Raw genomic sequence first — 24,917 nt, 5'->3', positions numbered from 1 at the left:
TATGTTATAGCTGAACATACCATAGACACTAAATTTATTAAATTTACAAAAGCAATTCATGTTTATATACTTTGGTCAACCACATTGATTTATCTGCAAATCCTACCCTGATATCTATCAGTGGTCCCTCAGCAAGCAGTTGACAGGCAAAGACCAGTGTCTCTAATTGCCTTCTTGAAAACATGTTTGTATATTCCAAATGGTAGTTGACATTCTCATAAGTGTTTATAGTAGCCCTGAACCCCACGTAGATCACTAAACATTTAAGCAAATAAAGAACAAAAAAAACCTTCCTATTTTTCATTCCTTGTTTGCTCATGCACACCAAAGTTGCCCCATTTCATTGTTCCCACAGTCATTCAGGATTCTGGTAAGCACAGCTTGCCTGTAGGCATCAACCTTGCCTCATTGAAAGGGGAACCTTTCTGTTGTGTCAGTAGACCCACAGCCTTGCCTTCTTTCTGATTCTCTTTGCTATAAATCTGGTTCAGACCCGTGTGCGGCTTGGTAAGACATGGCTTTCACAGCTCTCTATTTCACGCCACTGATTGAGAGTTGGGTGGCTGGTTTGCCTTCAAACAACTGCATCGAATCTTGTGGCTCTATTTACCGATTGTCAGTTCTGAGCGTTCAGTGATAAATCACAGTCCCCTTTCTGCTTACATTTGGCTATGTTTTCTAATTAGATGACTTCATACCGGTGTGTATTTTCCTGTTGTTCCTGTCCACTCCACTTAGGAAGGCTTTTGTAAATTCCTGCTTTGTAGAACAAATGAGTGGTACATGTAGGGCCTCTAGGGTGGCTGCCCTGGGACCCCTCCTGGCCCATCACATCTAGCAACTGTCCCTGCAGTCTGCTGCACCCATCCTGAGATCGTTTGCCCTTGACAGTGCGGTTACACCAACTGGGTTAGCTCTTGGTGAGTCTTTCCCACTGATTCTTCCAGAAAATGTTCCAAACATTAGGGACTACAAATACCCAATTAAGGGCTGACCGGAAACAGTGGACCCAATGAGGAGGCCATCCTCACCTCTGGCTACTGGAACATTATATACCTTGCTTTTGGAGGACTCTGGCTTGAGTAGCTGCTTGGGCTATAGCTATGGTGGCCTAGGAGCAGGCTTGGTGAGGGTCACCCAGAGTCTTCTGAATATGTGTGCCATCTGATGAGGTGCACATGCATAAGGGCCATTCTCATCACTCCCAAGCACAGCTATTTCTACCCCAAAGGCACAGGCTCAACTGTATTATTTTTACATGCATTTTTATAAAGACCCCATGTTTGTGGATTTTGAGAGCTTCAACATTATTTTTAAGTTAGAGCCTTATAAAGCGATACAAATCCATTAAAATTGTGACTGAGATAAAAGGTACCTTCATTTTACTTTATAATTTTCACTCCAGATTTTGTTTCTTATTTTTACCCGAATCCTCATTATGATTGATGGTATCGGGCTAATAGTTCTGTCTAATTATTGCTGTGTCTTAATCTCACTCTTTCTTTAGTCACAAAGGAATTCATGTTGCACAATTTGTTTCCACTGACTCCATATCAAAGTGCTCGGGTTAGAGTGGTGTTTGCATAGCTTTTTCCGTTTCCTTGGATTTGATAGATCACAAATCACCTGTGGGCTGTGGATCTGAGTTTCAGAGACAGGAATATCTGCTTGGGTCAGATCGTCTTGTCAAGTATGCACCCATGTGTGAGGAAGACCCAGGGGGTGATGGATAGTGTCCCAGTGGGAAAGACTGAGGCAAAGCAATCTCAGTGAATGTAAATCTAAGGAGAGAAATCAGAAAATGCTAACACATATCAAAATGATTCTTAAATGTCATCAAACTAGTTATTGCAAATGCCATAATCTATCCTCTGGGGATATCCTCTGGTGACAATGCACCTGGAAAAACATTTTCCCTGCTATTTTTATCTCCTTTTCCATCAGAGATAGAGTAAGTTTCTAAAAACATGACAGGTGGGGTTCTCTTGGGTTCTCTTCTTCAAAAAGACCACACACACACATAGACAGACACACACACATACACACACACACACACGACATCTACATAGGCAGGTTAGGAACACATGTGTTTGAGACACAAAATGTCGTGAAGAGGTAACTGACAGCAGAAGTAGCCCCTGACACGACTTAAATTCCCCACACTTCCATCTCAGCACATACCTTTAAATTCAATGGCAAACCCCGACAGGCCAACCGAAGCATCGCTCCTGAAGGCCAGGAAGAGGCTGTTACCACTGCTTTCAATCCTCTCTGGCGCTTGAGAACCCTGGAAGCTTCCAATCAGAGGGCTGTTAGAGTCCTCCCCTTCGTAGATGTGCAGGAAGTCATAGCTTGGTTCCATGCTAAAACTACAAGAAAGGACAGTGTCACCTGCATCTCCACTACAAGCCCACCCCGTGTCTCCAAGCAAACATTTTGGGGCACATCACAGTTTAGTTTTCTTTTACATAATAATTTTGATTATCACTATTATCAAAATCAAACACAAACCAATCACCATGCTAAATTAGAAGTATCATTTGTAATAAGCACTGTCAGTGTTTTGCATAATGGCTAACATACCCAATAGCAGACAAGTTTGAATGGAGCTAAAAAAATATAGTCACATTGGTGTAGCACCCCTTCATTGTCCCCATGAACTTGCTAAAGAAGGGCAACTTGGAAGAGACCAGACTCAAAAGAGATAGATTCCACTGAATCTTGATTACTAGGTGAATATTTTGAGATTTAAAATGTGTGAACTTTGCACTGCTAAATATTATAAGAGTTTAAAATCAAAAACCTCTCACTGGTCTATGTTTCCACTGAAAACTATAATTATCTTTGTTTCCTTCGGTATGTGAGCCAATGTTTATGGTTCCTGCAGGAGTAGAGCACAAATATTTCTTATCATGTACCACATTGAATATTCCAACCAATCTCTCTCTTATTCTTCCATTCTCTTCTCCTTCCCAATTTCTGTGCTTCTCTCTCCCTCTTTATTTTCTTTTTTAATATCAACATCCACTCCATTTAAGATTTGAGTCATCTGTTATCAAGAGGCACAATGACATCACTATTATCTTAAAAAATCTATTTGCAAATTCATAATTTGGAAACCTAAATCTTATTTGCAAGTTTGCTGGCATTAGACATGATGGAGAAACATCAGAGCTTCCAAAGCTCAGGGAGTTGGCAGAATCACAAAGCCATGTGGGATTTTATTGGAAGAATAATTTTAGTCATGGTCATTTTCATGGATAATTCTAGAACTTGGTCCTGTGCCATCTCCACTGTCTAGCAAGGCTGATTACGACCATAATTACCAATTTTACACTGAAATACAATCAGACACAGGAAAGAAAATAAAAACACATTCTGTGCTGAACATTTTTTAAGTATATAATAGTTTTGGCATAGAACCTTGATGTTTAATTTACAATTAATTTCAGTTTCCTTTGTAATAATAGAGCTTATTTATACTTAATATATCATAATATACCTATAAACCTTAGTAACTTCCCAGCCCTAATCCAGTCTGTTCAGTGTGTTTGAGTTCCTGTGAATGAACATGACTATACAGTCCAGAGGGACAATGATAACCATTGTTCCCCCCATCACCAACACCAGCACACACTTGGCTGTGGTTCTAGAATGCTCTCCTCCAACTTCTCTGTTAGACTCTCATCTTCATGACAAGAGCACATCAGAATTTAATCTTCTGAGAGAGTCCTGTGTGTTGCCAGACTCTAATGGTCCTCTGAAGACTGGGGTTGCTGTCCACATACGGAGGCCTCAGAAGAGCATCTTAGATTCCTCCTGTTGGAGCATCCTTTCCCTACACAGGAGTCTTCCTACTTCCCTCATGCCACATGGATTCTGGGATGACAGACACAGGATGATTCTTATCTTAGCGCACAGACTTTCCAGCTCAGAGAAGCTACCAGAATATGGAGCTAAACAGACAGGGAACAAGCAAATGGTTCAGAGAACCAAAGAGTTGGAGGATACTTGCGGTTTATCTGTGCTGTCTATCTTTCGGAGAGGTGTGCAAAACACTACAAGGAACCTTTCCTTTGATAAATGCCCTTATTTATTATCAAATGAACTCTTCCTTGGTAGCTTTGAGAACTGGCTACTGCCACAGGGGTGGCATGAGACTCAGTAATGGGGCTCTGCTTGTATCCGATAGCCACTTCCCTCTTTAGCTCCAGGAATCAGATGGCCATGCAGATTTTAAGGGAGGCCTACCAAACACTGCAGTGAACAATCACACAGCTGTGTCTGCCAGAGCAGGCTCACCCATTCTGTGTGCTCACCGCGTGTCCTGAAAGCGTTTGTTCTTTTAACCATCAGTAGAAGTACCTTCAGGAGAAAGTACCCCATTCATGGACTGATATACAGAGTCTCAGACCCATAAGTTAAAGTGAATCAGGGACGGTGAGATGTCCAGAATGCACCGTGGGCCAGATGAGCAGCGTGTGAAAGAAACCCATGCATGTCTTACATGCAGAGCACTGCCCGTCAAGGAAAAGTAGCTCCGCTCCTGCCACCCTGCCTCTGAGGGGATATCTGCTAGACACTGAGCTGCTGGCTCATTCCACGGAAAGTTGAACTTGGCATTAAAATCCTACCAAAGAGAGGTAGTCTGCACCAGACGCACCTTTTGAATATCAAGGCAATGACAAAGTCCGGGTTCACCTTAATTCTCCAGTCACACTCCTTCCCGGGAGGGTACGGCTGTGGGTAGTTAGGGGATAAAATCACTCCCGCCGGGCCCGTCAGATTCCCACCGCAAGCCGCTGTCACAGAACAAAGTCACAGGGGGACAGTTAGAGCAGAGATCCAGAAAGCTGAACACAGGCAGGTAATTCATTCTAGAAAGGAACAACTGTCCGCACAGATGTCTAAAACAGTTCACCTCCAAATGTTAGGACAAGTTATTAAAACCCACAAAATCTGTACCCTTTCCTTGTGATCCTTGAGGACTTTAGACTATACTTCATCCTGTTTTTAGAGAGAATTCTTAAACATCCATCCATCCATCCATCCATCCATCCATCCATCCATCCATCCATCCATCCATCCATCCATTTATCAGGCAGGTTCTATAGCCCAGGCTGTCCTGGAACTCACGCTGTAGGTCAGGGTGGCCTTGAAACCATGGTGATTCTCATGCCTCTCGTGTAAGGATTACAGGTGTGAGCCTACACCCCCCAGCTACATTTTATATGATTATAACTGGCAAATAAAATGTCTTTTAATTACTTAAATCTTATTCAAATAAATTGAAGAGTCTGCTTAACCCTCACACCCTCTACACATGCACGCATGTACTTATACTCAAATTTTGATATAAAACCCTTCTTGAATGTTACAGTTTGATCCCAATGATGTTGCCACCACTTCTCATTGGTTTACATAGTCAGGGAACTCTCTAGAACACAGGCTTTAGGTGACATAATGATCAACCTGCCCACTTTCTTAGCGTCTAACCTCCAGGATACTTCATCATAAGCACTCAAAGACCAGCTGTTTGATAAGTGATACATCACAGTTTAAGGTCACAAAGTTTGGGGCTGGGGTACTTTCCCAACTGGATCAAAACAACAAAGCAAACAATGATCATTTATATGATATTTAGGGAAGGCCATGATGAGGAATGAGCTGTAACCCTTGCCCTAGGGAGAGGGCATGATCATAGCGCTTCGATATTATTGTTAAAACTCTGTATGGTAAGGATCAGGTGAGCCTCGCAGCCATTAGTTGTGACTTGCCTGAGTTCACATCTACTCCAGGTGGCTATTGACCACATGGCTTAGCATTGCGATCAGGTGGGATAATTTCGGTTCTTAGAATCTGAAGATATTTAGTACTGTTCTAAGTATTAAATAAAATTCCTGTTAGATCTTTACCACATGGGCATTGTTCAAACACTGCAGTTATATGAGGTCACATATTTAGGGTGCTGAGGCTGTCAGAGATTCCATGGTTCTTTGGGCAAATTCTGGGGCTTGTGAGCAAGTTGTTTCAAAATATCATTCTAATTAAACTACAGCATTCCTTTTAAATTATAGACATTTCATATAATTGACAGTATAAATACATATGCATATTTGTGAATAAATAAATGATAAAATACCCTAATTGGTCATCCCTTTCCCCCCTCTACAAATAAAGATTTGCATTGAGTAAATAAGATTAAAGAGGGTGAAAGAAAGTAGTCCATAGATTTCAGTAATGGTTAGGTCATTATGCAGTCACTGAACATTCCTGAAAATCCAATTTTTCAAAACAAGAAATACAATGAAATCATCGGGTTTCACAATAAACTCAGTTTGATCAATGCCACTCTGAATACCATGAGAGTGCACTCAGGTTTCACGAGATGTCTTGACAGATGATGAAGGCCTGTATCTGTTGGCATGCAGTTCATCTTAGTAACCATGTGGTCATCATCCTGTGGTCCCTGTATTGCCCTCATTGAGAGTTGTTCCACCATCACCCATCATGATGGATGCTTACAGCATCTGGGATAAGAAGTCAGATCCAAGAGCGCTGCCATACTGATATAGCAGTGTGAAGGTAGAGGTGGCTGAAAGCCAGGTAGATTCTAATTCTACCCTGGACATGGGAGAGGAACTATGACAGATTTGGGGCACTGTCACAGAGGGCTGCTCAGAGTGTTACTCAAATATTGACTTGTCGGAAACACAGGGGAATCAGGTCCTTCCTGCTGGTCCCGGGAGCTCCACCAAATGAAGCTGTTAAAGCTGAGTGTGGTGTTAAGTAGCACCATTCTTTCTGGTTCTGGGATCCTTCATTTGCGCTTCATTAGGCTTTAATTAGAGAGCTCATAAAACCTTTTCGCTAGAATTCGAGTTTAGAAGATGTAGTTCAGAGGCTCTAGCAGCTCCACCTGGACTTCGGGTCCACAGAAGCACGCTCGGTCCCATCTGTGTCACAAGCCTATGCGCACAGGTCAGTTCCCACTCAGCTCAAGCGCAGCCACTCTAACGAGACAGCCAGCATTCCTGCACACAACCCTGAAGCATTCACACCATCCAGGGAGTCTTTAACCAGTCACCCTGCCCTGTGGGTTGGGGCCATCTCTGGTCATCAAATCGTGTGTGCAGACTGAAGATAAATGGACGCTTTTTAGAGCACTGTAGAACTTGGAACCCAGGAAAAAAGATGAAACAAAGTGAAACTGGAGGACTTTGAGGGACAGAGCATACTATTCTGATTATCAAAATTCAGTGTGCTCTGGTCTCGAGGCCTCGCTCCTGAAGACTTGGCTATATTGCTGAAGAGGAGGCTCATGAGTAAGGCACACAGTGTACAAGGATGAGGACCCAAATTTACTCCCCCAGGATTTGTGGATAAAGCTGATCATGGTCGTAACCAAGTTAACCCCAGTGATGGTATGGGGGTGTGGGGATGGGTGGATTTCAGGGCCTTACTATCCAGCTGGTCTAGTCAAACTGATTAGCTCCAGTTTGACTTCAGAGAGACTCTGTGTCAGAAACTAAGATGGTTAAAGAAGATACCTGATATTGATTTCTGGGCTCCACATGTACACACATGCAGGGGTGAGCACAACCCCACATCCATGTGTATTCCCACACCCCTCACATAACACACATACATTTATGTTTACACACACAACACACAAGCATATACATGTAACACCCAACACACACACACACAAAACCCATACAAAAGACAAACATAGAGATGCACATATAACATACAGACACTGAAAGACAGATGCGCGCGCGCACACACACACAAACACACACACCACAGCTAAATTATGGAAGTCCAAAAGAGAAATTCCATTTTCAGGGGGCTTTCAGAAAGAAAAAGAGGAGAGGTAATAAAGCAGATGTTGAGGAAATTATCAGCAAAGCCTGGAAAATGCATGTTAGATGTGTCATGGGGAGCTGGTGGCGTGTCAGGGGAGCTTGAAGCACAAAGGGGCTGGTGCACACAAAGGGGGCAGAGCACACTGATGATGGGGGAAAGGGAGAGAATCGTGGCTGGCCAGTCTGCAAAAAACAACACAAAACCACCACTAGCACCAACAAACAAACAAACAAAAGACAAATCACCCAACCAGCAATCAAATGGAAAGATAAGGTTCAGACCCATGTCTAATCTAGAATGTGAATTAAAACAACAATAATGTATCACTTTCTGCCCATACAATAAGGTTAAGAACACTCCTGATTAGGGCAAGTAAGCAAGCACGGCTAATGACAAACAGAGTTGCTATAAATATTCAGATAGAACTTTGGGGCGGGGTCTTCTGTCTTAGATGCATCTGAAGAAAGACACCGGTGCTCTCCAATCACAGATGCTTTACAGAGACTGTTCTATTATGGACGACGTCATAATAAGGAACGTCATTGTGTCCTCGTATAGAAAAGATGGGCTCAGCCCTATTAGACGGCACTGATGAGAGACCAGACAGTGTCCCTGGTATCAGGAGAGGGAGCTGTGCTCAGATACCCCACATCACTAAGAATCCGGTGGAAAACAGAAGAGCCCCCAAACACCTTACACTGCTGCGTTAGTGTCCAGGCAGGGCATGTTTATAATCATTTTAAAGCAACATCTACACACATGCTTATGAATTTTATTGATGTATGTTTATGTTAATAGCAAATGTTTCCAGTTAAAAGGACATCTCTTTTCACTGCTTGCTTTGTTATAGCTTATAAAGCACTCACAATAAACGTGTATTATCTCCAAATGAGAAAAAAAAGTTTTAAAAAAATGTTGCCTGCTGAGTAACGGATGTATACGGGAGCTTGTTCACAGTCAGCCGAGGCATCTCTGGAAATAGGCTGCAGGGGACACAACCCTCACTCCTAACAAGTGAGATTCACAGCGCAATGACGAAATGGCCTGTCTTCCTGTCACAGAGCATCTGTTCGGGTAACCTGGCCCAGTCCCCCAAACACCCGATTATTCAGCGGCTGCAAAGGATTTCCATTTGCCCTTGGAAGGACTGCTCGGGACCCAGAAGCACAATGAGGGCTTTGTGCTGAGCTGTGGGTTTTTGAGCTCTTGCTACAAATTAGGTAACTGAGAGATGGCTATGTCAAAGGTATGGAGAATCAAGGAAAGTGGTCAACTTTTACAATTACCCCTTGAACGTAGAAAGGATAAATTGTCTTTAAGAGATTAACTTAGAATTCCTTTTTAATGTTTCCCTTTGTGAGATTAAAGGTATAAAATGGAAGAAAATTAAATCATTCAGACAACATAGGCAAACATGTACAATACATATGTACACATAACAATGCATAACAAATATAACAAACACATGAACACATAAAAATCAAGCACAGAAATATGTATACAACACACACAGATGCACACAAAATACACATACAACTCACATAAGGACATGCACATACAACATAGATACACACATCCACAACAGCTGCTAAGAGACAGAAGGAGAAGCTCCAGTTTCAGGAACATTCACAAAGTAAAAAGAAAAAAGTTTACAATGACAGCTGCATTTATTCTATTCTGAAAAATATTCAAAGTGTCAGGAGTCACCTATTAACAGGGAAGGCAATTAAAAGTCCATGCTTAAAGGTGAGGAAGATGAAGGCACAGAGATGCCTATGAGACAGGGATGGTGTTCCTCTAAGCCAGATGCTGATGAACAGAGCCCTCCAATCTCACCTGTCTGCAAGGCCATGAGAGCGTCCCTTGCTTCCCTGACACAGCCTTTTGTCACTGATCAATTTAATTTTCACACCTTCAAGTAGAAGATCTAGAAGTACCAACTAAGCTAAATAGTTCATTAAAAATATAAAGTTTAGTTAAATGTCATTTTGGAACTACGACTGAATGCTTTAAATAGGTATTTTATGTTAAAATATTTAACAGAATGAAGGGCAATTTACATATAATTCCTATTTTATATGAGAATCTATTTCCCTAAAATCATATTTGTGAAAGATCATCTTAGACATCTAATAAGACCTTAGATGTTTATTAAGACCATAGCTGCCAAAGCCATCTATTACTACATTAATAAGTTGGACAGGGAATTTTAATGAGTGTTGCACACAATTTTACTCTCTATTTTCATTTTCCCCAAAGGCAATATAATTTCTACTTTTCAGGATTCTATCTAAAATGTACAGATATTATAGAAAAACATACTTCTGAAAAGAGAAGGAGCTTTGCAATAGTAGGTTTTGCTTGAATGTGTGCTATATATTAAGAATGAGGCCAGCAGTGGTGGGCTTATAAATTTTGAGCCACGTAATATTTTAAGTCGCACAGGCTTGGTTAATATATATTTACATAAGAACTCTTAAGGAAAAGAAATGTTAGATAAACGTCAATTACTATACATTAAGGAAATCACATCCCTTAGTTCATCCAATATAATAAAGGTTTGCAATAAAATTTCCGCATTGTCTCAGAGAGCCTGAGGCCATTTAAGAAGCTCCTGAAACGTCCTCCTGAAGAAACAATCATTAGCAGGCCGATTCAAAGGGTAGGCTACATTCATCTCCAAGCATGACAGTGCCATTTCCCGGGCCCAGTACCTATGCACGAAGGGGGGTCTGGCTGCCAGAAGAAGCGGCTGTTTAGCTGCACACAGGTGATCTTGGCTTGTCCTTGGAGTTGGTATCCAGGGTCACACTGGAAGGTGATGGTATCTCCAGGTTCCCGGCTGTCACCGTAGCGCGTACCATTCTGGGGCATCCCAGGGTCATTGCAGGTGGACGCAATGGATACTGTATAAGAACAAACAACAGCTGGTCAGGTGACCGAGAACCAGTTGTCCACACATGCTGGGGTGGCTTCTGTCTCTAGGGCAAGATGCTCAGCGTTGGTATAGTGCCCCAGATGTTTTCCTGGAGCATAAGAAAAGGGGTCTTCTTTGGGGGAGGACTCAAGGGCATGCACTTTGCTTCCAAGCTCACGTTGAATAAATCCTAGCAAAATCTTATTGAAATTTGGCCACTTATGAAATTCTAAATATCACCTTTACCATATTATACTTAGTATACATCATCTAATCTGCCATTTAACAATAATTAATAATGTCACATATCACAAGTTAAATAATTTAATGGAAGGCCTATAATCTCAACCTGGGGCAAAACTCAATTGGAAGGTTGCCCTGATGTGACCCCTCCCAGTGACTGCAGAGTGGACCAGATGTCAATCTTATCAGAGGCGCCATGGGTCCACAGGCTACTGTCCAGGAAAGATGATCAATTATACTTTTCTATTTTTATTTTTGTGAGATCTGGATCATGAAAGGGAAAAGGAAAGGAGGATGCGCAGATGGTTCAGTGGTCACCATGCTGGCTATCCAAGCATGAAGACTTCTGAATCCCCAGAAACCCACGTCACAACCAAAGTATGCAGTGGCACTCAGCTGCGCCACTGGTGCTGGGGAGATAGAAACAGGAGAATGCTTACTGGCCACCCAGTTTAGGCAAAAAGGTAGTCCTGTGTTCAGTGAGAAGGCCTGACTCAAAAAATTAGTTATCCATTACTAAAGGGTCAGCCCTGAAAACATTCATATAAAGAACATTAATCAGAATGAGCAGGTTATACTCATATGTTTAAATATATATACCTATATATGTACATGAGGGTGGGAAGAAGAGGAGAAGGAAGGAAAGGAGGAGAGGGAAATGACGAAGTAAAAGGATTTCAACAACAAGTTGTTTGCAGGTTGTGCTGCACAGCCACAGCGGTTGCGGAGACAACACTAGGCGGGGTGTCATGTTCCTGCTAGCAGTCACTGAAGCACACTCCTGAAATCACGTCCCATGGGCAGCTGCCTCCCTACCCACCCAGGCAGGAAAGATGCCTAGGAACCCAGAACTCACGTAGGGGTCTGGACACTATCACCCCATGGAACTTGACAGCCCAAGGAAAGGAGTGACGAGGTCCTATTTCTATAGCAACCCCGTGCTCCTATAATTAGATGATACACACAAAGACCCAAAGCTTAAAGTTTCTCCTCCTGTTGAGTCCTTCTTTTCTTGCTTCTACCTACAACAACAGAAAGTTACGATTGCTGTGAGGAGCTGGGGTGAGTTGACATCTCCGTTCAGGACACAGGGGGAATAAGGAGAAGGGATGCACGCCTACCCCACCCATCCTGCAATGCCAAGGCTGTGGAGTTGATGGGCAGCCTTTGCGTTTGACTAGTGAATTCTATAACTCTCTTTTGTATATACGTATGTCTATATATAGTGTGTTATATTCAGTTATACATGAGTGTGATATATATTATTATATTTATTCGTGGCTAGTTAAATAAATTCATTTCAACAAAAAACTAGAAAATACAACGTAAAAGGAGAGTGGAGCTGGGGAATGTAACTGAGTTGGTAGAGTATTGCCTAGCATGCATAAAGCCATGTGTTCCATCCTCAACACCTCATAAATCCAAAATGACAGCATTTATGCCTGTAATCCCAGCACTCTGAAGGTAAAGACTAGAGGACCATTTCCATGGCTGTTCATAGTTACATGATGAGTTTGAGGTCATGAGGTTACCCCAAGATACAAGAGATCCTGTCTCAAATATATAAAAATAAAAAATAAAACAAACAACCAAAACAGTAACAATAACAACTGTGTGGCTGAAGGGTTTCTAAGCTGAGGGAGGAGCACGGGTGAACAGGAGACAGAAGAATGTCACTGTGGAGACACAGACCAGAGCCCTGAGACACAGGGGGTTGGGGAGCGCTAGTGCCAATATCAAGGACCCCATGGTGAGTTGGGCTGTGTCAGATGCCAGGCCTGCTCAGTGGGATGCAATTAGAGTGTAATGATCTCACACACTGATTTTCACTAACTACTCCGTGGAAACAAGGCTAATAACCAAGTTATTAGACAAGGCGGGAGAAGAGGCCACGTGAGAACTGGCCCCCTTGGTGGTCCGGCTTCTTCTTAGAGTCAGGGGAGGGAAGAAGCTAGCTGTCTTACCCCTCACCACCATTCTCTCACAGGGTTTCACTGCATATTGAATCACAGACTTCTGTGCATCTCCAGCATGCCAAGAACAGCGTAGTGAAACATGCAATAGGATCACTGTGCAGCCGGGACCACCCTCCCCAACCCTCGCCTACACTCCGGTAATGACTTTTCTGAATGCCTTTCTACAATTGCTTGCTTTCCTGGTTGATCATCATGAATTTCTGCCTTCCAGTTGTAAGTGCCCAGAAGGCTCAATGCTGTATGCTGGTCGAAATCCTGCACACAGGCTCATCCTAACTCCCATGGAACTTTTTCTCTCTCGTTTCTCAGTGTTATGCTCCTGGGGTTCATATGTGAGCACGATGCTTAGTCTCTTAGTTAGGGTTCTATTGCTGTGATAAGACACCACGACCATGGCAACTCTTAAAAGTAAAACATTCCATTGGGGCTGGTTTACAGTTTCAAAGGTCTCATCCGTTATCATCATACTGAGAAGTATGGCAGCACTCAGGCAGACGTGGTGCTGGGGAGGGAGCTGTGAGTTCTCCACCTTAATCAGCAGGCAACAGAACTAGGCCCAGCCTGAGCACAGGAGACCTCCATCTGCCTCCACAGTGATATGCTTCCTCTAACAAGGCCACACATACTCCCAAATAGTGCCACTCCCACTGGGCCAAGCTTTAAAACACAAGTCTATGGGAACCATTCCTATTCAAACCAACACCCTTGGATTATCTCCCTCACTGCTATATAGCTCCTTCTCTCTCATGAGTGTGTGTACCTGTGCAAATTAATGTGTGTGAGAGTATTTGTGCTCTCATGTGTGACAGTAGAGACCAGAGGTCACTTTCTACTAAATATTGTGAGACAATCTGAAACAAGGTTTCTCACTAAACTTGCAGCCCACTGACTGGTTAGACAGAGTAGGCAGCAAGCCTCTGGGATCGTCTTAGCCCCATTTCTAGGTGCTGGGGTTAAAGGCACTTGGCATCATGCCCATCACTGTGTAGAGGTGCTATGGATTACACTTAGGTCCTTAGGTTTGCTCAGCAAGGACTTTACCCACTGAGCCCTTAGTTTCCTGATATATAGCTTTATCCCAAGCTCTCCATTCTCTTAAAATTTTATTTAAAAAAAATACCCAAAATCTCAATCAATAGACTCGTGTAAAAATTTAAGTTATGTATTTTCTTATTCCAAAAGGGTAAAGTTGGAACATAAGAACAATCAAATCAAAGTCAAGCTCTAGCAGTACAAATAGTACCATGTCCAGCATCCTAGTCTCACTCACGATCTTCTGGGCTCCAGGGGCTTGGGCACCCCCAGAGGTCAGCTCTGCCATCTGTAGCACACACAGTTGTCTCATAGAATCAGGCTGCCTTCACGCCACACCTGCTGCTGTCGTCAGTGTCTTGTGGGTCTGGCATATCTAGTATCCATGGCAACTTGAGGTTGCAACTTTACCAGTGGGATCCTGAGCACTCTTCAGGGATCTTAACCCTGCTATAAGATGCCAAGCCTCAGGTTTTCCCCATGACCCCTTCAATCATGGGTTTTCTGCTGCAACTGAGGCTACACCTTTACCCATCAGGCTCCTAGTCCATCTTCAGGGATTCCAACTATGCCACACAGTACCCAATCTCAGCCTTTCTCATTGTCCATGCCAATGTTGTGTCTGTCTGTCATGCTGTCAAAAGTAGTACCAGATAGGTGACTCTTACATACTGCCCAGTTCAGCTATCAGCTTGAGATTCAACCTCTGCATCCCTGGACCAGAGCTTGTGAGCTGCCTCTGAGGACTTGCCTGAAGGTTTTTTACCCCAATGATGCTGATCTCTTGTAGATCACAGCATATTCTTTAGCCTTAGATGAGCAGGAACTACAGGTATTTAAACCAAACTTCACATTAAAAGCCCCAATACCATATTTGCATCCCTCTGAAAGTTTGAGGACCAGGCCTCCACAGTATGTGTTACTCTTAGTACTGTCTTCCTAGCGTCAAGAATACTACTTCATTAAGCGTTGAGTATGCACTGGCTTTTTCAGCCCAAAGTTCCAAATTCCTCCGCAGTCCTCCCACAAAATGACACGGTCAGATCATTACACTCTACTTCCCCTGGTACCGGTCCTGTTCTAGCTTGTTGTCTGTTGCTGCCATGAGCTTGGTAACCAAATTCAACTTAGGAGAAGGAATAATTATTGCATCCTCCACTTCCAGGTCACGGCTCATCCCTGAAGGAACTCAAAGCAGGAAGTCAAGCAATGCAAGGTGGTTTACTAGCTCTCCTACAGCCCATGCTAAGCTAGCTTTCTTTCATAGCTCAGGGCTACCTGCCCAGGGGTAGTTTTGTCCAGAGGGTTGGACCCTCCCATACTGACCATCAGTCAAGACAGTTTCTCACAGACCTGGCCACACAGGCCAGTCTGACAGGGACAGTTTCTCAATTGAAGTCTTCTTTTCCAGGTGACTCCAGGTTGTGTCAAGGTGACAACAATACTTTCCTCAATACAGAAAGAACCTGGCCAAATGAGATGAGCAAACGCTCGCTGTCTGGATTTCCTCTGAGAGACCCCCCTGAATGTCTCTGCAGGACTGTAAACTCAGCACTGGCCTACAGTATGATGCTTTTATCACCACCGAAAGCAGCACATTCTAAATTCACAGAACCACGGAGGATATGTGTGTGACATCTTTGCTCCCAGTGACCCTTAAACATCCTTTCCCTATTAGTAAGAGGTTTGACTCATCCTTTAAGGTCCCCTTTTCACGTCTAAACCAAACTTCTCCTTAGAGTTTCTGCAGTAACACTGATCGTTAGCAGCTAAGGCCTCAGAAAGTTATGTGCTCATAAAGTCTGTGTTGTACAATAACCAGAAACACTGGGTCCACATAGCAGTACTTCCAGCTCTAGCGAGAGCTACAGAAAAACAGCTACAAGAGGATGTTCCTATTGTATGCTTATCTTTGTGATTACCAGTAAGTTCTAAGTGATGGCAACGCATCTGACATTTTGTTGATAGTTCACAGCAGTGACGATATAGACTCTTCCATAATAAAAAACTACGATGATGTTACTCTCCAACTAGGTGGTCATTTTCTCATTGGGGGACTTCGTGGGACATAATTCTTTTTTTTTATTAAGGATTTTTTTTATTAAGGACAATCCTTTCTCATTTTACATAGCTATCTCCGTTCCCACTCCCTCCTCTCTTCCAGCTTCCTCCACCTCCCTCCCACCCCACCTCCCCATCCACTCCTCAGAAAAGATAAGACTTCCCATGGAAAGTCAACAAGGTCAGACACTTCACTTTAAGGCACGACCAAGGCACTCCCTCCAATATCTAGGCCGAGCAAAAAGAATGTGCTCCTAGATACCAGTTCAAGCACTAGGAATCAATTCTGGTGCGACTTCCAGTGGCCCCACAGACTGTCCAAGCTTCACAACTGTCCCCCACGTTCACTGAGTCTAATTTGGTCCTATGCAACTTTGCCCGCTACCAGTCCAGAGTCAGTGAACTTTCAATAGCACAGGTCAGCTGTTTCTGTGGGTATCCACAACATGGTCTTGACGCTTTTCTCATATTATCGCTTCTCCCTCTCTTGGGCTAGTCTCAGGTAGCTTTGCCCAGTGCTTTGCTTTAGATCTCTGTCTCTGCTTCCACCAGTTGCTGGTTGAAGGTTCTACGATGAGAATTAAGGTAGTCATCAGTGATTACAGGGAAGGCCAATTTAGGTGTCTTCCCCACTGATGTTTAGAGTCTTACCTGGGGTCATCCTAGAGGATTCCTTTAGTGGAATATAATAATTATATCAAAGTAATTTTTTTGTTTTTCAAGAACAGGTATTAAGAATTTAAGCTACAGTCTGTTAAATGAATGGGGTTCTCCATACACACTATTACATTATCGTTTATTATGCATTTGTTGGCTAAACTGATAGACTAGGTGGCCCTCATGTTCATGGTTTTTGTGTCCATAAACTTAAAATTTGTGTCTATGTTGGCTATGGACAGATATATTTCCTTTGCCATTTCTCCCTGAACAACACAGTATGATAACTGTTTACAGACTATCTCATTGCATTAGGTATTGTGTATGTCGAGAGAAGATTTCAAAGGCATAGGAGGAAAGTATTCTCAGCTATTTTCAGGTACTACATCATGCTATTCCAGGGGCTCAAGCACCCATAGACTATGGTGTATCGCTAGGGTGGAGGAACCAATCCAGAGGCTGCTGAGCTATGGAGGGCAAAGACTACTTAATGTGTCTGGGTTATTGAAAGCCCTGTGTGTGCAGTACTCTAAGGGGATATGATGCTTCTGACATCTGCCTGGACATTTACACATGTGTGTGCATATGTGTATGTGTGTGAATGCATGGGTGTGTGCACATCTACATAGGTATTTGCTTATGTATGCATTGCAAGCTCACATACCTTGTGTGTTCATAAAAGGGTATGTGCAGATAAGAGCATATGATACATGTGTGCATGTGTATATATGCATATGTATGCATAGATATATGTGGAAGTGTGCATATTTGTGTGAATAGGCATATTCATATATGTATATATGGCCTTTTGGACATACATATATGTATGTGTATCTATGTGCCCATATGAGTATATATTGAGATGTGCAGATGTTTCTGTGCATATATGTACATATAAGTATATAAGTAAATTGTGCATGTGTGCACATATGTGTATGTGTAAGTATATAGGCATATGTGTATTTATGTGTGTTTATGAGTATATATAACTATATATATGCATGTGTGCACATGCTCCTGGTCCTATGTTTCTATGCACATTTAGATCCTGCATCATGACAGGCTCATTCTTTCTGCATGTGTCAGTCTGATACAGCCTTGGACCAATGCAACATTAGAGTTGTTCTTTTGGTATACAGATGTAGGTCAGGTCCTACTCATGTCCCTAGGGAAAGCACCAGCTTATGTTTCCATGGAGACCAGTTCTTCATAACAGGCTAGAGGTCTATGAAAGCATAAAAGTATTTATGTACTCAAGCAACTTATAAGAGAAAGGAGACAAATTTGTAGCTTACAAGGATTTACATAGGAAGTTATGTCTAGGTCACCTCTGGCCTGGAAGAGATTGGTACCACATGGGGAAATCCAGCATCCTTGAGTACAAGGTGCTGATCCTAGATGGACCATGGAGAGTAAGGATTCAGTCCCTTCCCTTCTCCGGCTGAGGACCTGAGAATCAGGAGCCCAGAGGATAAAAGGACAAGTGACTGTTCTTTGGGGAGTGAGGGTTGACTACACACACATGAAGTGTAAAATCGGAGGTAAAAATGTCAGGGCCTAGACTGAACTTTCATAGTGGGAGATAGGTGCATGATCAGCCTTCACTAGTAACAGCACACAGCAGAGGAGCTGTGTGTCCCTTGGACCCAAACTAGCTCTACCCATCCTGGGCATGCAGATCATAGTTGCTGTTCCTGGGAGCCTGTGAGTCCCACACCTTCCTTCTCAGAGATCAAGAAACCGAGATTCCTCCAGAGAAGACTTGTGCTCTTCCGAGAACAGAGGGCAAAGAGGGTGTCAGAAGATCTATTGCAAAGGGCAATGGCACTTCAGCACTGAGTCACAGAGCAGACTGTGACTTCTTTCATTTATCACCAGCATGAAAATACTGTTCATATACCACCTTTGCATCTCTGGGAATGGCTCCACCTCTCCAAATCAAAATCCTGGCTGTTGTCTATGGCTGTCTCCTTTCCACCTCACACATTCATCCAAGTGTGACCTCGTTCCATGGAGAAACACCCCTCAGTTTCCACTTGTCTTGGTTCTGTGACAGAAATTAGAGCAAGAAGGGTTTCCATCTTGCCGGAGGATAAACCAGGCATTCAGGTGAGTGAGTCACAGGCTGCAGGACTCAAAAAAAGCAGGCGAATGGGATGTTGATAACTTGTACCATTATGGTTACCGAATAATCACTCTTGCAAGCTTGAGGCAACAAAAATAAAATGCACTGCCAAGAAAAGATGAATTGTTTATGGGATTAAACATGAACAGGTATTTCTGGTGATAACTAGCTTATATCCAACCAGTACAATATGACCCTGGATAGGCATGAAGTAAAAACTGATTTAAATAAAAATAGTGATTGTGGAGAGAAGTCTTGGTTGTTAAGAGCACTGGCTACTATTGCAGTGGACCAAGGTTTGGTACCCAACACCCATATCATAGTTCACAGCTGTCTGTAACTCTAGTTCCAAGGAAATAATGACACTGTCTTCTGATCAGAGTAGGCACCAGGCATACATTAAGAGCACAGAAATATATGCAGGCAAATTATGCATACACATAAAATAAAAATTGCTTAATAAAATCCCAGTACCAGGCATGAGAAATCTTCCTTCAAGCTATTCGTCAGGAGAGTACAAGTCAATCCAAAGCAATTTAAGCTATTGATGTTTACCTTGACTGCCTCCTAGAAGTTGAGGGTAAGTCCTATCACTGAAGACACCACACACTTAGGACCCAGATCTAGCAAGTGTCAAGCTGTGTCTGGCCTGAAATCATCCTTCCTGTGACCTATTTTTCATAGTTCCAGAGGTTCTATGAAATCTTCCAAGGGAGGAAAGCATTCAACAGTCCTACCCAGCTGTGATGCCTACGGCTGTAATTCCCATGAAACACAGCAATGCTGAGCATGGTAAAATATCCCTAAAGGTGCAATAGTGGAGCTCATGTCTTGGTAGTAACCAAGCAGTCTAATTGGACTGAAGGCCTGTTCAACAGAAGAGGAAGTTATGCCTGGTACTAGAGATCTAGCTGACTACCCAGAGCTAGTGAATCATGGCTCTTAGAAGGGAATTTGACTTTGCTAAACTGGTGCATTCTAAAAGCTATCCTTATATCCAAAGACAAGTATAACTTTTACCCCTCAAAAAGGAGCTTCTCTCTGTCTATGTGTTTAAAAGATTTATTTTATTATTAAATTATGTGTTGTATGTGGATATGTGCACATGAGTACAGTTGCCTCAGAAGGCTAGAGATGTGGGCTGTCTTGGAACTGGAGTTACAGAGTTGGGAGCAACCTAATGTGGATGCTGGGAATTGAACACAGGTCCTGGCCAAGAGCAGTGCATGTTTTAGCCTCTGAGACACCTCTCCAGATGCAAAGGTGATTCTGTTTATAAAAAATAGAAACCAGCTTGGCAATGGTGGCACACGCCTTTAATCCCAGCACTCAGGAGGCAGAGGCAGGCAGATCTCTGTGAGTTTGAGGCCAGCCTGGTCTATAAGAACTAGTTCCAGGACAGGTTCCAAAGCTACAGAGAAACTCTGTCTTGAAAAACAAATAGAAACCACTACAGAAAACACAGCTGGTTTAAAATTCAGAAATCAACTGACCATGATGCACCCACATCCAGTGGGTAATTCTGTACCTAAGACTCAGGGGACATCTTGGAAGGGGAAAGATTGTAAAAGCCAGAGGACCAGGAAGTTGGGTGTAAGATTCTATCTCCTAGAAATTACAGTCAAGCTATAGCCATGACACCTCAACAACAAGGCTGCTGAAAAAAGACCTGGGCAATGATAACACCAACCAACATACTAACACGGAAGAAGGAAATCTCATGGGATACCATCCCTAAATAAAGAACTACAGGAAATTAGGGAATGCTGAATGAGGGAAAGAGTCTCCTTTCGTGATGAGCCCCCTAATGGATTATCCAGTACTGACTGGTTAGCCCTGAAATCACTTACATACAATTTAAATAAACTTATCAGGTTGTTTTTTAAAAAAAATGTTTATGCATATAAACACACACACGCACATATACATACACACATATACATATGTTTGTTGGACTGTGTGTGCATAAGTATGCCACAATAACAATCAATTTGAGAAATAGTGGGTGGCGTGGGGGTGACAAGAGCAGTGGGTTCTCAACCTGGGGTTGGCGACCCCTTTGGGTGTTGAACGACCCTTTCACAGGGGTCACCTAAGGCCATCAGAAAAACAGGGGTCACCTAAGATCATCAGAAAACACAATATAATTCATAGCAATAACAAAATTACAGCGATGAAGTAGAAACAAAAATAATTCTCTGGCTGGGGTCAGCATGAGGAGCTGTATTAAAGGGCTGCGGAATTAGCAAGGTTGAGAATCACTGGAGTAGAGAGACAGGACATGGGATGGATCTGAAAGCGGGAAAGAAAGGGAAAATGTCATATATTTTAATTAAGAATTTTTAAAAAAATCTAAATATAGAAGTAACCATTTGCTTTGGCATCTGGACGAGGGAAACATGCTGCTTATCCTAATTCTCTTGCTCTAAATGATTTCTGGATCAGTTTTCTGATTTCATTTTATTCTTTTTACCCCCAAAAGTTAACTGACATTCATTACTAGAACATCCTTGGGACTAAATCAAAAATATTATTGCTGAGATGATCAGATAAATTAAAGTTACTTAACGTTAAAATATAGCAAAATTACAAACCAGACATAGATTATAACCAAAATTACATTATATTATCGGTTACTATTATAATATACAAGGCATGCTGTGGGTCACAGATTATTACATGAAATGTGACTGGGCAAACAATGAGCACATACAAAATCTGTATCCAAATATTACACAGCCACTGGGAGACTAAATATCCATTTTCCGTCTCCAGTGTTTCAATGCTGCTTCCAGAACAATCTACCACACGAGTGACTAAGAGAACATAGCCTCTGAAATTGAGCCCATGCCTTAGGAAAAGCTTTATTCCTCTCTGTCCAGTAGCTCTCGTCCCGTTTGCTCGACTGTTCTTACCTCATCCACCCGTTCTCATTCTGTTCACTCACGACCACAAGAAAAACCATCAGCAGTGTGGCTCCACCTCGCTCCCGACTCCCGGCCACCTTGGCACTCGTTTCTTAGTAGCTACCCTGCAAGCACCCCGGAGGGACTGTGATGCAGAGAAGAGCTGGGGGAACTTTGAGGGCAACTACAGCAGACAGGAGGAAGTCAGGCTAAGACTCGGCCTGCGTGGACTGGAGAGGAGAGTCCCTTTCTATATTCAGCTTAAGGAGTCCCACAGAGTGTCCTGAGAGACCACCTCACTCAGGAAATGAGGAGTTGAGAAAGGCTCTAGCCTGCCTTCCACCAAGTTCTACACTCTAGTCCAAAATCAAAATAACACCAGTTGGTTTATTAGAATCTGATCTCAGGGCAACAGTCCATGCACAGTGAAAGTGATGGCTCCTGAGAAAAGGAATGAGGGTACCTGAAAAGGGCGGAGGTAAGAGGTCCTAGGTACCAACTGTTCAGAGAGGAGCCAACATTTCTGGAAGCTTCAGAGAGACGGTCAATGTCACAGGAGATTCCAAAATAGAAACTAACCCGTATGTTCTTCACTATGTGTGATTAAACTATGAAGAAACAAGCTGTTGCATGGAGTATTACACACAAAGCAAACAGCTGCTGTCTACTAAGACATCATGCTCAATTCCGCAGAGTTAGGCGGGGAATAAAGGCCGCCCTGGAGCTGGATGATACCTGATCCTTCTCCAACATGCTTGAATAGCTGAAATGACAAGAGAGCTGATTGCTGGTTGACTGGTGGTATGAGATGGGAGCTGACGGGGATTTGGAACAGATTGAAATGCCTAACTGGAGGACCCTAATTGAGACAAAGATGATCTATCTGTTCATGACCTTTGTGTCAATGTTTGGGTAACTCTGCAAACAATGCTGTGTGGATCCCAACAAAAAGGGAATGCTCATAAAGCCACCATTGAGTCTCAAACTACCTCAAAATAAAACATCTGTAGAAAGAAACATGACGGGACTTGCATGGCTGTGCAGTCAGGACACAGATTTCCTGTCTCTCTGTCTCCCTCTCTGTCTCTCTGTCTCTGTCTCTCCGTGTGTGTGTGTGTGTGTGTGTGTGTGTGTGTGTGTATCTGCTCAGTGGGACTGGCCTGACTGTGCACAGTGAATACATGCTTTGCTTCATCTAATATTATTTTCATTACAGGAACTCATGTGCACATACATCTTTAATTTCAAAATTCAAAGTTGCCAGAACTTGTCACACATTTCTGAATGCGCTTTTGTGGCAGAAGCACTGCTGTTCGCATGCTGTACAATTCCTGTTAACTGCAGACAAATTTACAGAGGCACAAACCCCGCTGACAGCAACACCCACTGCAGGTCACGGTGCCTGCTTCCTTTGGATAATAAGCATTTAACAAACACTGAACCACACAAAAGCTCATTCCAGTTAACACAATTCCATTTGCCCAGGAGGCTGGTGCTGTAAGCCGGAAGAAAGACAACATGTATAAGAGAAAGGAGCAGGATTCCCCAGACAGATGTATACAACATCCTAGGACATGGAAGGGTTTAGTTTGTGAGAAGCGACAAGTGTTGAGACGCAGAAGCAGGTGTGGACAGGGACAGGGACACTGGTACCAACAGAGCCAGACATGCTTAGGACATATCCTCACCAGATCTATGGGTTGATACTTCCACACAGTAAATTCTCTTTGTTTTTATTTTTTCCTAAGATTTATTTTTATGTATCTATGTGTGTGAGAAGGTGTGTGGGTATGGGTATGTATACATGTGTGGGGTTCGTGGTTTTGTATACGTGTGTGTGTGTGTGTGTGTGTATACATGTGTATGTGTATGGGAGTGTATATGTATATGGGAGTAGGTGGGCATCAAGAAAGGCCAGAAGAGGGTATGGGGTCTTCTAGAACTGGAGCTACAGAATGTTGTCTGCCTCCCAACATGGGTGCTGGGAACCAAACTCTGGCCCCCTGGAAGAGCAGCAAAGGTCCTTGACTGCTGAGCCATTGCTCCAGCCCTGTGAATTTGCATTTACAATCTTGCCTGTTGATGTGCTTCCTGGCTTTGAAAATATACCTTGCAGTATTCCCACCATACAGATGTGTATATCAAGATTTACATCTGAAAAGACATCCAAGGAATAAATTAACCACTTCAATTTCATGGTATGGTCTACAAATTTCATTAAAAGCAGAACCCAGTAGGAATCCCATGAGAATGTTTCAGGACAATGAAGCGGGAAAAGACACTTCCAGAAGCTTGCTGATAATAACTGTTAAGGTAGGCTGTACCCCAATCCCCCACTCCAACACACAGTTGTTTTTACTTTGGCATTCAGCTGTCATTCTGTCACTTTTTAAAAGTAGCTATCCTTGCAATTTCCCTCTTGCTTAATAATGCTACACAGTTACATTCTAATGCCACCATTTATACATTGTAACTTTAGCTCTTTATTTATTTCAGACCTGAGACTTAAAATAAGCCCTGGAAAGCCAATATCTCATCTAGGGAGCAACATGTATAAGCCATTATCTTTCTATTCTTATAAATTAATACAGTGATGGCTTCTACAGAGGATACTATATGGCTGTTCAAATTAGATCGTGTCAAACACTGGGCACAAGAGATTAACAGTTGATTTCTTCTTAAAGTGGGTTTCTTCATGACATGTTCATAGGCATGAATGATTGTGCTTGCCAAAAGTCCCCTCCTCATGATGAACTCAAGTGAACTTCTCACAAAAATGCAGCTATTAATATGCAGAGACAAACATATTAATTATCAGTTTTCATTTCACCGCATCAAAAATAAAGAACTTTAGAAAGCCTGGTACCATTGTTCTTTGGTGTTTAAAGACAGTATGGTGTTTCAGCTTATTTCGAAATGCTATATATGTAATAGGGATGCTAATATTAAAATTTTTAAATGGCCCCAAATTGCAGATTTCCATATTCATGAGCTATAAGGTTCTTTGTTCAGTTATTTTGATTTCTTTCCTTATAACAAATAAAGTCAAAACAATTGGAGATGCTAGCTCTATCCTGCAAAGACCCTTCCTGAAAACACTTATTCATATCTCTGACTATAGTTAAATTGAT

General features: G+C 42.6%; 1 protein-coding gene across 1 annotated transcript in view; it reads right to left on the bottom strand.

Annotated features, from left to right (window-relative positions):
- Csmd1 (CUB and Sushi multiple domains 1) overlaps positions 1-24,917 on the bottom strand; it is a 1,175,551-nt gene that overhangs the window by 175,879 nt on the left and 974,755 nt on the right. The window contains exons 27-29 of the mRNA XM_042054928.1: positions 10,584-10,775; positions 4,664-4,802; positions 2,182-2,369 (exon numbers count right to left, since the gene is read on the bottom strand). Coding sequence (XP_041910862.1) covers positions 2,182-2,369; positions 4,664-4,802; positions 10,584-10,775 — 519 coding nt within the window. The remainder of the gene's footprint in view (positions 1-2,181; positions 2,370-4,663; positions 4,803-10,583; positions 10,776-24,917) is intronic.

Source organism: Arvicola amphibius, chromosome 4 (genome assembly GCF_903992535.2).
Source record: "Arvicola amphibius chromosome 4, mArvAmp1.2, whole genome shotgun sequence".
Classification (NCBI taxonomy): domain Eukaryota; kingdom Metazoa; phylum Chordata; class Mammalia; order Rodentia; family Cricetidae; genus Arvicola; species Arvicola amphibius.
Note: the sequence above shows the minus strand (reverse complement) of the source record. Positions and strands in the feature narration are given on the sequence as shown.